Source organism: Orcinus orca, chromosome 20, assembly GCF_937001465.1.
Source record: "Orcinus orca chromosome 20, mOrcOrc1.1, whole genome shotgun sequence".
Taxonomy (NCBI): Eukaryota; Metazoa; Chordata; class Mammalia; order Artiodactyla; family Delphinidae; genus Orcinus; species Orcinus orca.
Window position 1 is genome coordinate 50,742,632 of NC_064578.1, and position 11,831 is coordinate 50,754,462.

Sequence of the window (11,831 nt, forward strand, 5' to 3'; positions counted from 1 at the left end):
GTCCCTGTGTGTGTTTTGTCGTCTGTCACCCCTTCCCAGCACCTGCTCTGTGCTGGGGATACAGCAGTGACTGAAACAGCCCTGGCCATGCCCTTGTGGGGCTGCAGTCTAGTGGCGGGGGCAGGGGATAGACTCGTTCCCAGACAGATGACCAGAGTGGTTGGGGTCGGGATGGGGACCCAGGGGCTGAGGGGGACCTGATTAGCCTTGGAGGAGGTCAGAGAGGGCTTCCTGGAGGAGGAGCCTTCTGAGTTGAGATGAGGAGGAGGGAACCTGGCAGCAGGAAGAGCAAGTCTGAGGGCCTCTGTCACCCAGCGCCCGCCTTTGGCTTCTCCAGATCTTCCACACCGAGACCAAGCAGGGCGCCGTGCTGCACCCCACCTGCATCTTCGCCAACAGCCCTGAGGTGCTGCACACACAGGAACAGGAGGCCAGGGGCAGCGATGGGAGCCGAGGTACCATGAGCCCAGTCGGGGGTTGGGGGAAGCCCTCCATCGGGGACGTGAGGGGCAGGACAGTGACCTCAGGGTGCCCCTCGCCGTCTGGGGTTACCCCCTCGCTCCTCCCCACATTCAGCTTCGCTGGGGCTTCTGACGTGGGACCTGCAGGTCCCAAGAGCCAGACCTGGCTGGTGGCCTTGGCAAGTCCACCCCTTGCTGAGCCTCGCCCTCCCCATGTGGTGCTGGCTGCCCTGAGCCCTGAGCCCGTCCCAAGGCCTGAGGTTTTAGCAATTAGAAGCAGCGCCTGCCGGTAGACCTGTCCCGGGAGCCCCGTGAACTTCAGGGCTTGGTCCTGCCTGGGGGGCTCCCCCAGCCCCAGCGTTCAGGCAGTTGGATCCGGTCTACCTTCTAGTGGGATCCAGGCCACAAAAGTCGCTTCAGCTGAGGCTGCACTCAGGCCAGGCCAGTCCCACCAGGGTGCCCTTCCCCAGGGGCAGGCCCTGCCCTCAGGAGCGGGCTTCACGTCCGCAACGTGAAGGTCTGGTTGTGTGCTCTGCCTGAGCGCTGAGACACAGCTCATCCTTCTGTTTGCAAAGAAAGTAACATACTGTGCTAAAATGGTGAACAGTAATCCCCAAAGGTAAGGTTTATGATTTTAAATACCAAAGATAGAATTTGAGGTCTTCTCTCTAATCTTTAAGTGCTGTAAGTTCCAAGTGAATTTACCCTCTTCCTATTACATTGTTTTACTCCTTTTTGGAAACATTTTGTAAGTTCCAGGCATTCTGCAAGTAGAGAGTGTGTGAGGAACCCTCCGTGTTCTTGCCTAGCTGTAGCTGTCACCATTTTTCCATCCTTGTTTATTCTGTCCCCTTGATTTTTTTTTTCTTTTTGCTGGAGCATGTTAAAGCAGGTCCCAGACATCTTACCCGTTAGTAATAATAATAAAAATCATATTCATAAGGATTGGTTTTTTGCATCACCACAATGCTGTCATCACCCTTAACAAAATTAACAATAGTTCTTAGTGTCACCGCATAGCCAAAATCACATCCAGCCCGGCAGAGTAGTTAAGAATAAGCCACAGGCATTTCACCATGACACACGTGAGCATGTTCTTTGTGTGGACGTGTGAATGGCCCGGGTGGGACAGGCAGCCACTGGGGGATGACGGGTGTGGGGTGTGGCGGGGAGCTGAGCTGTCCCCTCGACCCTTCCAGATGACAAGGACAAGATGAGCAGCAGGCACCAGCTCCTCACCTTCGTCTCCCTGCTGGAGACCAACAAACCGTACCTGGTGAACTGTGTCCGCATCCCCGCTCTGCAGGTGGGTCCTCGCCCCAGCCTCCCTGCCTCCCAACTCCCTGTGCCATGGCTGTGTCGCAGGGCAGGGGGCCCCAGGTGGGCCTGGAGGAGCTGCCCTCCCCCAGGCTGGCTGCTGTCATTCATGACTCACGGAGTGCCTGCCGGGTGCCAGGACCTCTGGAAGGTGCACAAGGCAAGACCCGGTTCCTGCTCCCCAGGAGCTCACATCTGGTGGGGGGAGGGTGGGCAGGAGCACTAAACGCAGTGCAGCACTAACTGATAGGGTAGAGGGCGATAAGCGTTTGGGGAAAATAAAAAGAACGGGTGAGGGGATTGGGGAGGGGTGGGTTGGGGGGCAGGGGAGGGGACAGGTTCTAGTATAGAATGAGGCGATCCGGGTGGGCCTTATTGAGAAGGTGCAGTCAAGTAAAGACCTGAGGGAGGGAGGAAGCCATAGGGATCTCTGTGGGAAGAGTGTCCTGGGCAGAGCGAAGAGCAAGTGCAAAGGCCCTGAGGCACCACGTGCCTGGTGTGGACAGGGAAGAGCTGGAGCAGAGTCAGTGAGGGGGAGCATGGCTGGAGAAGAGGTCAGGGAGGCAGGTGAGACTGGATCCCCCTCCCCGCCACCACCAGAGGGTTCTGAGCAGAGCCGGGACAGGGTCTGACACGGGGCAGAGGCCAGGAGCCCAGCAAGGAGGCGACTGAGGTCGTAGGGCAGAAGCGGATGGTGCTGGAGGCTGAGCATGTGCTCAGATTGCAGATATACGTGCGGATGTGTGTCTGCAGCCAGGAAGGGGGCTTCCTGACAGCAGTAGCTGCCACACCTGTGTGCCCACTGTGGCCACCCTGCGGTTCCAGGCCTGGCCACAAGTCTCACTTTCTAGGAGAGAAGATGGGGCTGGGTGCAGGGGGCAGTGAGGAGGAGGGCGTGTCCCTTGACTAAGCCACACAGTGAGCAAGTGGCTGAGCCTGAACTCAGGGTCACAGGCCACACCTGAGGCCTCCCCCCATCAGGTGGGTGTCCCCGTTACCCCGAGCCCCTCGCTTCCATCCCAGGGAACATAGAGGGAAGAGAGAAACCCTTCCTAGAGCCCTGGGAGATGTTGTTGACGCTGATTTCCACTGGCACCAAGAAAGCGAACTCTGATCTGCTCCGTTATGTCTTCGTTCAAACATGTACTGAGTGGCCACCTGGCACCAGCCGCCAAGTACTCTTCCGGGTGCTGGGAATGCAGTCGTGATCAGAATGGACAAGATTCCCTGTGTTCGCGGGGCTCATGTATAAGTGGGGGAGGCAGATGGTAAAGAGAAGCACAAATGTAAGAGACCCCACCGGATGCTGTACCAGTGCCGGAGGAGGAATGAAGTGGGGTGAGGGCCGGAGTGCTGGTGGTCAGCAGGACCTCGGGACAGAAACACGGCTTTGCTGGCTGAGATGCTGCCTGATATTCAATCCCCCCCGCCCTGCCCCTGCCCCGTAGTTTCTGGCGATGGAGACTTTCAAACGTGCACAAGAGTAGAATAGCACACTGGACTCTCATGTTCTATCACCAGCCCCGCAGACCCTCGGCCCGCGGCGAGCCCTGCCCTGTCCACTCACCCCCGCCCCATCCCACAGGATTTTCCCCAGAGAAAAGTTGAAAGAAGTGTAGAGGGAACACTCAACATTCCCACTCCCCAGTCCTGCAGCTAACATTCGGTCTTTGCTTTATCACCTCTCCACTCGTCAGTCTATTTTAACAGGTGGGCTTTCCTTTGAATTTCTTGATGCATTTTAAAGTAAGTTGCTGACATCAGTACCCTTCACCTGTAAGCACTCCAGCATGCTTCCTGTCAACTAACATTCAGTGTTTGTTTATATATTCTGAGGATAAAAGGTATAGAGAGTGACACGTACACATATTAAGCACGCCATCTGACAAGGTTGACAAAGACACACACGTGTAGCCCCAACCCTAGGAAGACAGAGACGGCCACTGGCCTCCAGCGCAGGCGGTGACTCCCCTGCCCCTGACTTCTTGGAACCTGCTCTGTATTTTACTCTTTAGTCTTCATTAGTCTCTTTCTCCGAGTAGAATTTCAGTTCCGTGGGGCGAGGACTGAGTCCATCTTGTTCACATTGTGTCTCTGGCACCCGGAAGAGTGTCTGGCACAGAGTAGGCGTGTGGTCAGTAGTTGTTGCAGGGCTGGGTGGGTGGGTGAGTGGGGGGTGGGCAGGAGCCCAGCCAGGCGGGGGGCCTCTCTGCGATGGCATCCTCCCCCTCCCGCCACTGCCTGTCCCCGCCCCTTCTCTTCCAGTCCCTCCTGCTGTTCAGCCGGTCCCTGGACACCAGTGGTGACTGTTGCCGTCTGGTGGCCGATGGCTGGCTGGAGCTCCAGCTGGTGGACAGTGAGAGCGCTGTCCGGCTCCTGGCGGCTTCCCTGCGGCTCCGGGCCCACTGGGAAAGCGCCCTGGACCGGCAGCTGGCCCACCAGGCCCGGTGGCGGCTGGAGGACAAAGACGACGAGGAGACAGACCCAGTCAACCGCAAGGAGGTGGCAGCCCTGAGCAGGGAGCTGCTGCAGTTCACGGCGTCCAAGGTACCCGCCTCCTGGGCACCTGCACCCCCTTGGCCAGAGGGGCCATCAGCCATAGGGATGAAAGCTCTGGAAGGCCTGGCTTCCAGCTCATCAATATGCACACATTTGGGGGTTTTCAAACCAGAGAGGTTGATGACAAGCCCAGCGTCACACAGCTGGTAAGGGGGGAGCCAGGGTTTGACCACAGGAGCCATGCCATTAACCCCTGCGGCCCTCATTCAACAGATGTTTATGAATACATGCTGCATGTATGGTGCAGGTTACCCCTCGTTAGCAGTTAAGGGCGTGCAGGGTGTGAGAGGGAAGCTGTAAGGTGTCTGTCTATTCGTGGAGGACAGATGGGAAGAATTCAGACGGAGCAGATTTGAAACTGATCCCCCACCTCTTTAAGTGGCGGGGGATTGAGAATTGCTCCTGAGTCTATTGCTATTACACGTGGATGGGGTGCGACCCAGTGGACCAGGGAAAGGGGAACAGGCTGACGTGCTGGAGGAGAAGGGGCAAGGTGGCCAGACTTGAAGGTCAGACTTAAGGTCTGGTTGTGTTCCCAGCAGTCATAAGGAGAGAAGGGCTCTGGGGAAGGCAGGTGAGATGGGGGATGGGGCATCAGGGAATGTTCTAGACAAGCCTGTGGTAATGAGCATCTGAAACCGTGTTGTGATTGGCTTAAGCAATTAGCCCCCATAACTGAGAAGCCCAGGGGTGGACTTTCGGCACGGCTGGATCCAGGTGCTCCGATCATGTCTGCCTGAGTCTCTCTCCCCTATTTCCTGTCTCTCTTTGTTCAGGTTTCCTACAGCCTCCGGCGGCTCACAGGGCTGGAAATCCAGAACCTCTATGTGGGACCCCAGACCATCACTGCTGCCCCCAGCCTCCCTGGCCTCTTTGGCTGCTCTACCCCGTCCCCCCATCCCACCAAAGGGGGCTACGCAGTCACTGACTTCCTCACCTACAGCTGCCTCACGGTGAGCACGGACCCCACCTTGGCCCCTCATCCTCCTGCCCCTGAAAATGTGACGTCAGTGATTCCCCCCACCCTCTGCCCCCAACTGCACTCCAGCTTAGTGCAGGGATGCAGTTTCAGAAAGGGGCCTGCCAGCCCCGAGGGGTTCTGGGAAGGTCCCAGGCTGGCGGCGGGGGGCGGGGGGGAGCCAGGCCTGACACAGCCTGCCTGTCGCAGAGTGACGCGGACCTGTACAGCGACTGTCTCCGCACCTTCTGGACCTGCCCCCACTGCGACCTGCACATGCCCTTCACGCCCTTGGAGCGCATCGCCCACGAGAGCACCTGCCCCGAGGCCCCACAGGACGGTCCCCCAGGTGAGGCTGGGGCAGTGGCGGCCGGGGCGCCTGTGTTTGCCCAGCTGTCCGTCCAGCCTGTGGTTGTTGACTGTGCGTCTGGGCACTTGCTCGACACTCTGGGGACTCACGACCTCAGCCGTCTGCTCTGGCTGGGGCCACGTGCGGACTCCGTCACAAGGACCCAGAGCCCGGGACCAGGAGGCCCTGCAGCCACCTCATTCTCAGGTCGTGGTGTCTGTCTCTCTTTGGTCTCTGTGTCTCCGCCTGTCTGGTTGGCCTCTGTGTTCCTGTCTGTTTCTCTGTCTCTCTCTTGCCGTGTCTCTTGTTCTTTCTCTGTCCCACAGCTCTCTCTGCCTTGGCCACGTCCATCCTGTTGTCATCCAGGGGACGCTGCAGTGGGCAGGCCCGGGCACAGAGTCTTCTGCGGTGCCCCATGCGCCACCCGCTGGTGCTTGCTGGGGAGATGGCTGTAGGGCCACGTGGTCCCACCCCAGGGCTCTGTTTGTCTCTTTCAGTCTCTGTGTCTCTGCTTGTGTCTTTCTCTGTGTCCCTTTCACCCCCTGGGACACAGAGTAAAGACTCGCCTCTGTGTGTGTATTGATCAAGGAGGGCTTCCTGGAGGACACAGAGCTGGAGTCCCCAGAGGCCAGGAGAGAGCCTAACCCCGCCAGGTTTCTGGGATTTGGGTAGGGGTGAGAGCATGCAATGGAGCGTCCCCCTCACAGCCTCCCATCTCCTCTCCCTTAGGGGCTGAGGAGGCTGCCCCCGAGCCCCTCCAGAAGGCATCCGCCCTGCAGAGGCCCTACCACTGCGAGGCCTGCCAGAAGGACTTTCTGTTCACACCCACGGAGGTGCTGCGGCACAGGAGGCAGCATGTGTGAGCCCAGCCTGTCCTGGACCAGGACCAGGGCCAGGGCCAGGGCTCCCGCCCAAGCCCCCAGCCTAGACGCGGAGCTGTGGTCTGGACCCAGCCCCGCTGGGAGGGAGCATAAATATGTGAATAAAGTCTCACCGATGGAACTTCCCTGGTGGCGCAGTGGTTAAGAATCCGCCTGCTGGGCTTCCCTGGTGGCGCAGTGGTTGAGAGTCCACCTGCCGATGCAGGGGACACGGGTTCGTGCCCCAGTCCGGGAAGATCCCACATGCCGCAGAGTGGCTAGGCCCGTGAGCCATGGCCGCTGAGCCTGCGCATCCAGAGCCTGTGCTCCGCAACGGGAGGGGCCACAACAGTGAGAGGCCCGCGTACCGCAAAAAAAAAAAAAAAAAAAAAAGAATCCGCCTGCCAATGCAGGGAACATGGTTTCGAGCCCTGGTCCAGGAAGATCCCACATGCCGCAGAGCAGCTAAGCCTGTGCAGCACAACTGCTGAGCCTACGCTCTAGAGCCTGCGAGCCACAACTACTGAGCCTGCGAGCCACAACTGCTGAGCCTGCGCTCTGGAGCCCGCGAGCCACAACTGCTGAAGCCCGTACGCCTAGAGCCTGAGCTCCGCAACAAGAGAAGCCACCGCAATGAGAAACCCGCGCACCACAATGAAGAGTAGCCCCCGCTCCCCGCAACTAGAGAAAGCCCACGCGCAGCAAGGAAGACCCAATGCAGCAAAAAAAAAAAAAAAAGTCTCACCGATGGGCTCAGATCTTTAAGCCTGCTCCTGCCCATCCAGAAAGTAGCAGCTGCCTCTTGTTGGTCCTCCTCATGGTCTGGCTCTCATCCCTCCTGCTGCAGCAGGCCATCTGAGATGTTTTGGGGTAGATCCGGGGAGCTAAGGCTGAGCAGGGACCTCAGATTCCAGGTACAGGATCTGATCGCCCCTGGCGACTGCTGTCTCCTGAGTCTGTACTCGTGGCCTCTGCTTTCCCTTGAACCTGAGAGACGCTGCATTGGCCCATGTACATGTGCCACTTTGAGAGTTGGACGGGGTGGGTTCAGTGTTCCTGTGGACCCACAGGCTGCCTGTTCACCAGGGTCGATCTGCTGCGGGGTCCATGGGCAGTCCTCAGCCGTCCCCTCTGGACTCCCTGGCCGCGTCTCCCCTACAGACATGAAAAAGATAGGGAACGCTGTGAACGATGATGATGCCAATGAATTCCATGACTCAGTTGAAATCTGGGTGACAACAGGATAGACGTGGCCAAGGCAGAGACAGCTGCGGGTTAGAGGAAAGAACAAGAGACATAGCAAGAGAGAAACAGAGAAAGGCACAGACTACCAAAGCTCAGTCAAGAAGAAACTGCACAACGCTATGAACTTATTAGGAAATGTAATTCTTAGTTACAAACACAGAGAACAGGCTAGGGTGGGTTCACTGGTGACCTCCAGTAGACGGGGAAGGAGCTCAACAATGGCTCATTCACAGTGTGGAAGGCGACACCTCTGGGCCAGCATTGCCCTAATGAAAAACTTGACTCAGACGACACACAGATGCAAAACTCCTTCCTAAAAGTTTAGCAACTCATATTCAGCAACATATGAAAAGAACGGTAGTACGTCATGGCCAAGGGGCATTTATCCTAGGAATACAAAGTAGGTTTAACATTCGAACGTGAATCAGTGTGATTCACCGTATTAAAAACAGAAAATGCGTTTGACAGATTTTAACAACACCTTGTGGCCTTGGGTAAACCCCCTTGACCTCTCTGCTCCAATATTTCTTTTCTCTGACAAATGAACACAGCTAAACTATTTTCCCCAGAGGTTTCATTTTGATATAGAAATCTTGGGTTTAACTTTATTTAATAATAAAATAAATATAAAAATAAGATAGAAATACAAATATAAAAATAAAATGTAAAATTACTAAACAATTAAAATCAATAAAATAATAAAGATTATTTAAAAGTGCAAGTAATAAAATGGTAATTGAACTTCATCAAAATTAATCTGTTTTGCAAAAGATACTAAGAAAAAGAACAATAAAAAAAAGAATGAAAATGAAAAGGCAAGTATAGACTTGGAGAAAATATTCACTATATATGTATATTTAACAAATACATATATAATAACTACATGTTACAAATATATAAACTATACAAGGAATTCTTTCAAATCAATGACAACTGCTTTATAAGAGGCAAAATACTGAATATAAACTACAAAAAGTAGATAAACGGTTAATAAGCCCATGAAAAAATACTGTCATGGGGATGCAATTAAAACTGCAATAAATATCACAATAAATATCATTAGATATTTATAAATATATGTAAATATCATTAGAATGGCTAACAAAAAATACTGACAATACTAATTCAACATGTGGCACAGTCAGAGCTCACGTATTGCTGGTGGGAGCATTCATCGGTAAAACGACTCTGGAAAAAAATTCAAAGAATCTGCTAAAATCGAACCTGGGCGCGTTCTGTGACCTGGCAGTTCCGCTTGTGGACACACACTCCACAGAAATGCACGTGTGTCCACCAAAAGCCAGGGTGTGTTAGCAGCATTATTCGTAACTGGAACCCAGCCAAATGCCTATTGACAGAAGAATAGTTAAATAATTGTGATGAATTCATGCAATAGAAGGACTAAGCCGCAGCTCCGGCAACATAATGGGGGTGGGGGCAGCATCAGCTGGGCTGCAGGGGGCTGCTCAGGGTTTGTTTCTTGGTCTGGACGCTGGTGGCGCAAGTATGTTTCATTTTCTGGGAAAACTCACCAAACTAATAATGATTTGTGCACTTTTCTGTATATTAAGCTTCAAGAGAAAGTTTTAAAAGGTTGTTGAATGAGTGCCTACCCACTTTGTATTTAGAAAGATCCTGCTAAATGGAAGTTGTACAAATTCCCCTCAAGGAAGATGAAAGTGCCCGTTTCCCCGACAGCCTCGCCAGCAGTGAGCATCATCTTTTTAACCTGGGTCAATCTGATGGGTGAAAAATAATGTCATAACGAGGGTTATTTAAGGCAGTTCAGAACAGCAAAGGCACAGCCCCACCTGGAATTTTTGTGCAGGTATTGGAACAGACATGTTTCCCCAGGTAATTAATGGATAGTAAGAGCTTCTGGAACTGTTAAGGGCCATAGAATTCACCCCTGAGGGGCTGTGACCTCTGGGCCCTCAATTATGACAGATGCCCTGATGGCTGTCTCTGGGCATTTAAAGTTTCCTCCCTTCTTCCACTTATTTCTCTGTTTTTAATACCTTTAGTTAGGAAGTCATTTTCAGGGGCCATAACAGAAAAGGGATAGAGATTTGACAACCAAAAAATGGAAATATTTTGAGAGGGTAGAGTAACCATAAAGCCAAAAGACAAGCAGCAAACTGGGAGAAGTGTCTGTAATATCTGTGATGAAGTTTAAGATCCAAAATATATAAAGAGCTGCTACAAACCAATAAGAAAATGATAAAGAGCCTAGGAAGGACACAGTCAAAAGATTTGAACCCACACAGAAGACGAAATAGAAATGACCTAGAATAATATGCTCAGACTCACTGGCAATCAGGGGAAATTAATGTAAATCAGTACAGCCTGTTTGGAAAGACATTTGGGAGAATCTATCAAATGACCTGTGAAAAATGCCGCTTCCCCTGGACCAGTGATTCCACCTTCAGGAATTTATCCTACAGATACACATATGTCTGGAAATGACGTGTGTAAGGATATTCACACCAGCTTTGTAGGAGCAAAATATGGGAAACAGCGTCAACATCTCTCCATATGGATCTGCTTAAATAAAACCCATCCATATAATTCACCACTTATGCAGCCATGCCAAACAACGAGCAGGCTCTGTATTGATACAAACAATATTTGCAAATTTTACTAAGTGAAAAAAAGCAAGTTGCAGAACCATGTGTGATATCCCAATTTTAAAAAAAATTGACATGTTTCCATATGCTCACATAATTGAATAGAATCACACACCAGATACAATAGATACGCAGCAAACTTGAATGATGGTCATCTCTGTGGAGGGAAGGGCAGGGGATAGGAGGGGTGGGGACAGAAGACAGGAAAGGGTGATTTTTCTTTTTAAATCAAGATTATTGAGGTCTAGTTTACATACAATAAAATGTCAATACATTTTGGCAAACACACCTGTGTAACCACCATCTCAATCAAGACAACATTTTCTTTCTTTTTTTTATTTCATTTTTAAAAAATTTTTATTTTATATTGGAATATAGTTGATTTACAATGTTGTGTTAGTTTCAGGTGTATGGCAAAGTGATTTAATTTTATATATATATATATATCTCCATTCTTTTTCAGATTCTTTTCCCATACAGGTTATTACAGAGTATTAAGTAGAGTGCCCTGTGCTATACAGTAGGTCCTTGTTGGTTATCGTTTTATATGTAGTAGTGTGTATATGTTAATCCCAACCTCCTAATTTATCCCTACCCCCCTCCCCTTTCTCCTTTGGTAACCGTAAGTTTGTTCTAGGTCTGTGAGTCTGTTTTGACACAGAACATTTTCAACACTGCAGAAAGTTTCATGGTTCCCCCCTCTTCGGGTCATTGCCCTAGCCCAGCCTCAGCCCCAGGCAATCACTGATCTGCTCTCTGTCACCATTTATTAGATTTCTCTTTTCTAGAATTTCACATAAATGGAATCATACAGCGTGTCCTTTTTGTGATAATCCAGTGTCTGAATATTCTACAGTCTCTTCATTCTCTAGATGTTTGGGTTGTTTCCAGTGGGGAGCTATTTGTGAAATAAAGTTGCTGTGAACATTCATGTATAAGGTTTTATGTGGATATGTTTTCAATTCTCTTGGGTAAATACCTAGGAGCAGAATTGCTGCCTTAGGTAGGTGTATGTTTATGTTTAAAAGAAACTGCTAAACAGTTTTCCAAAGTGGTTCATCCACTTTACCTTCCCGCTCACAATTCGAAGGTTCCGGTAGATCCACTTTGTGGTTTTTAATTTGCATTTCCCTGATGACTAATGAACTCGGGCATCTTTTCATGTTCTTATTGGCTATTTGGATGGTCTCTTTTGTGAAGCGTCCATTTAAGTGTTTGATCTATTTTCTGTTGAGTTGTCTTTTTCTTCCTGGTTTGTAGGAGTTCTTTATATATTCTGCATTCAAATGCTTGTTGAATGTCTGTACTACCAGTATCTTATTTGTGGCTTGCCTTCCTATTTTAATGATGTCTGCTGACGAACAGGAGTTATTCATCTTATACTTCAGTTTGTCCAGTTTTTCTGTACAATTAGTGTTGTTGTGTCCTGTTAAAGATATCTGACAACTATTTATT

The 11,831-nt window shown here is 51.3% G+C and overlaps 1 protein-coding gene across 2 annotated transcripts in view; it reads left to right on the top strand.

Moving 5' to 3' along the window:
• The window catches only part of DHX34 (DExH-box helicase 34), a 32,044-nt gene extending 20,730 nt beyond the window's left edge, over positions 1 to 11,314 (top strand). For both annotated transcript variants that reach the window (XM_004271116.4, XM_049703122.1), the window contains 6 exons: positions 338 to 455; positions 1,661 to 1,767; positions 4,044 to 4,325; positions 5,114 to 5,290; positions 5,506 to 5,644; positions 6,374 to 11,314. In XM_004271116.4, coding sequence (XP_004271164.2) covers positions 338 to 455; positions 1,661 to 1,767; positions 4,044 to 4,325; positions 5,114 to 5,290; positions 5,506 to 5,644; positions 6,374 to 6,507 — 957 coding nt within the window. In that variant the 3' untranslated portion in view covers positions 6,508 to 11,314. The remainder of the gene's footprint in view (positions 1 to 337; positions 456 to 1,660; positions 1,768 to 4,043; positions 4,326 to 5,113; positions 5,291 to 5,505; positions 5,645 to 6,373) is intronic.
• Positions 11,315 to 11,831: the final 517 nt, after the last annotated feature.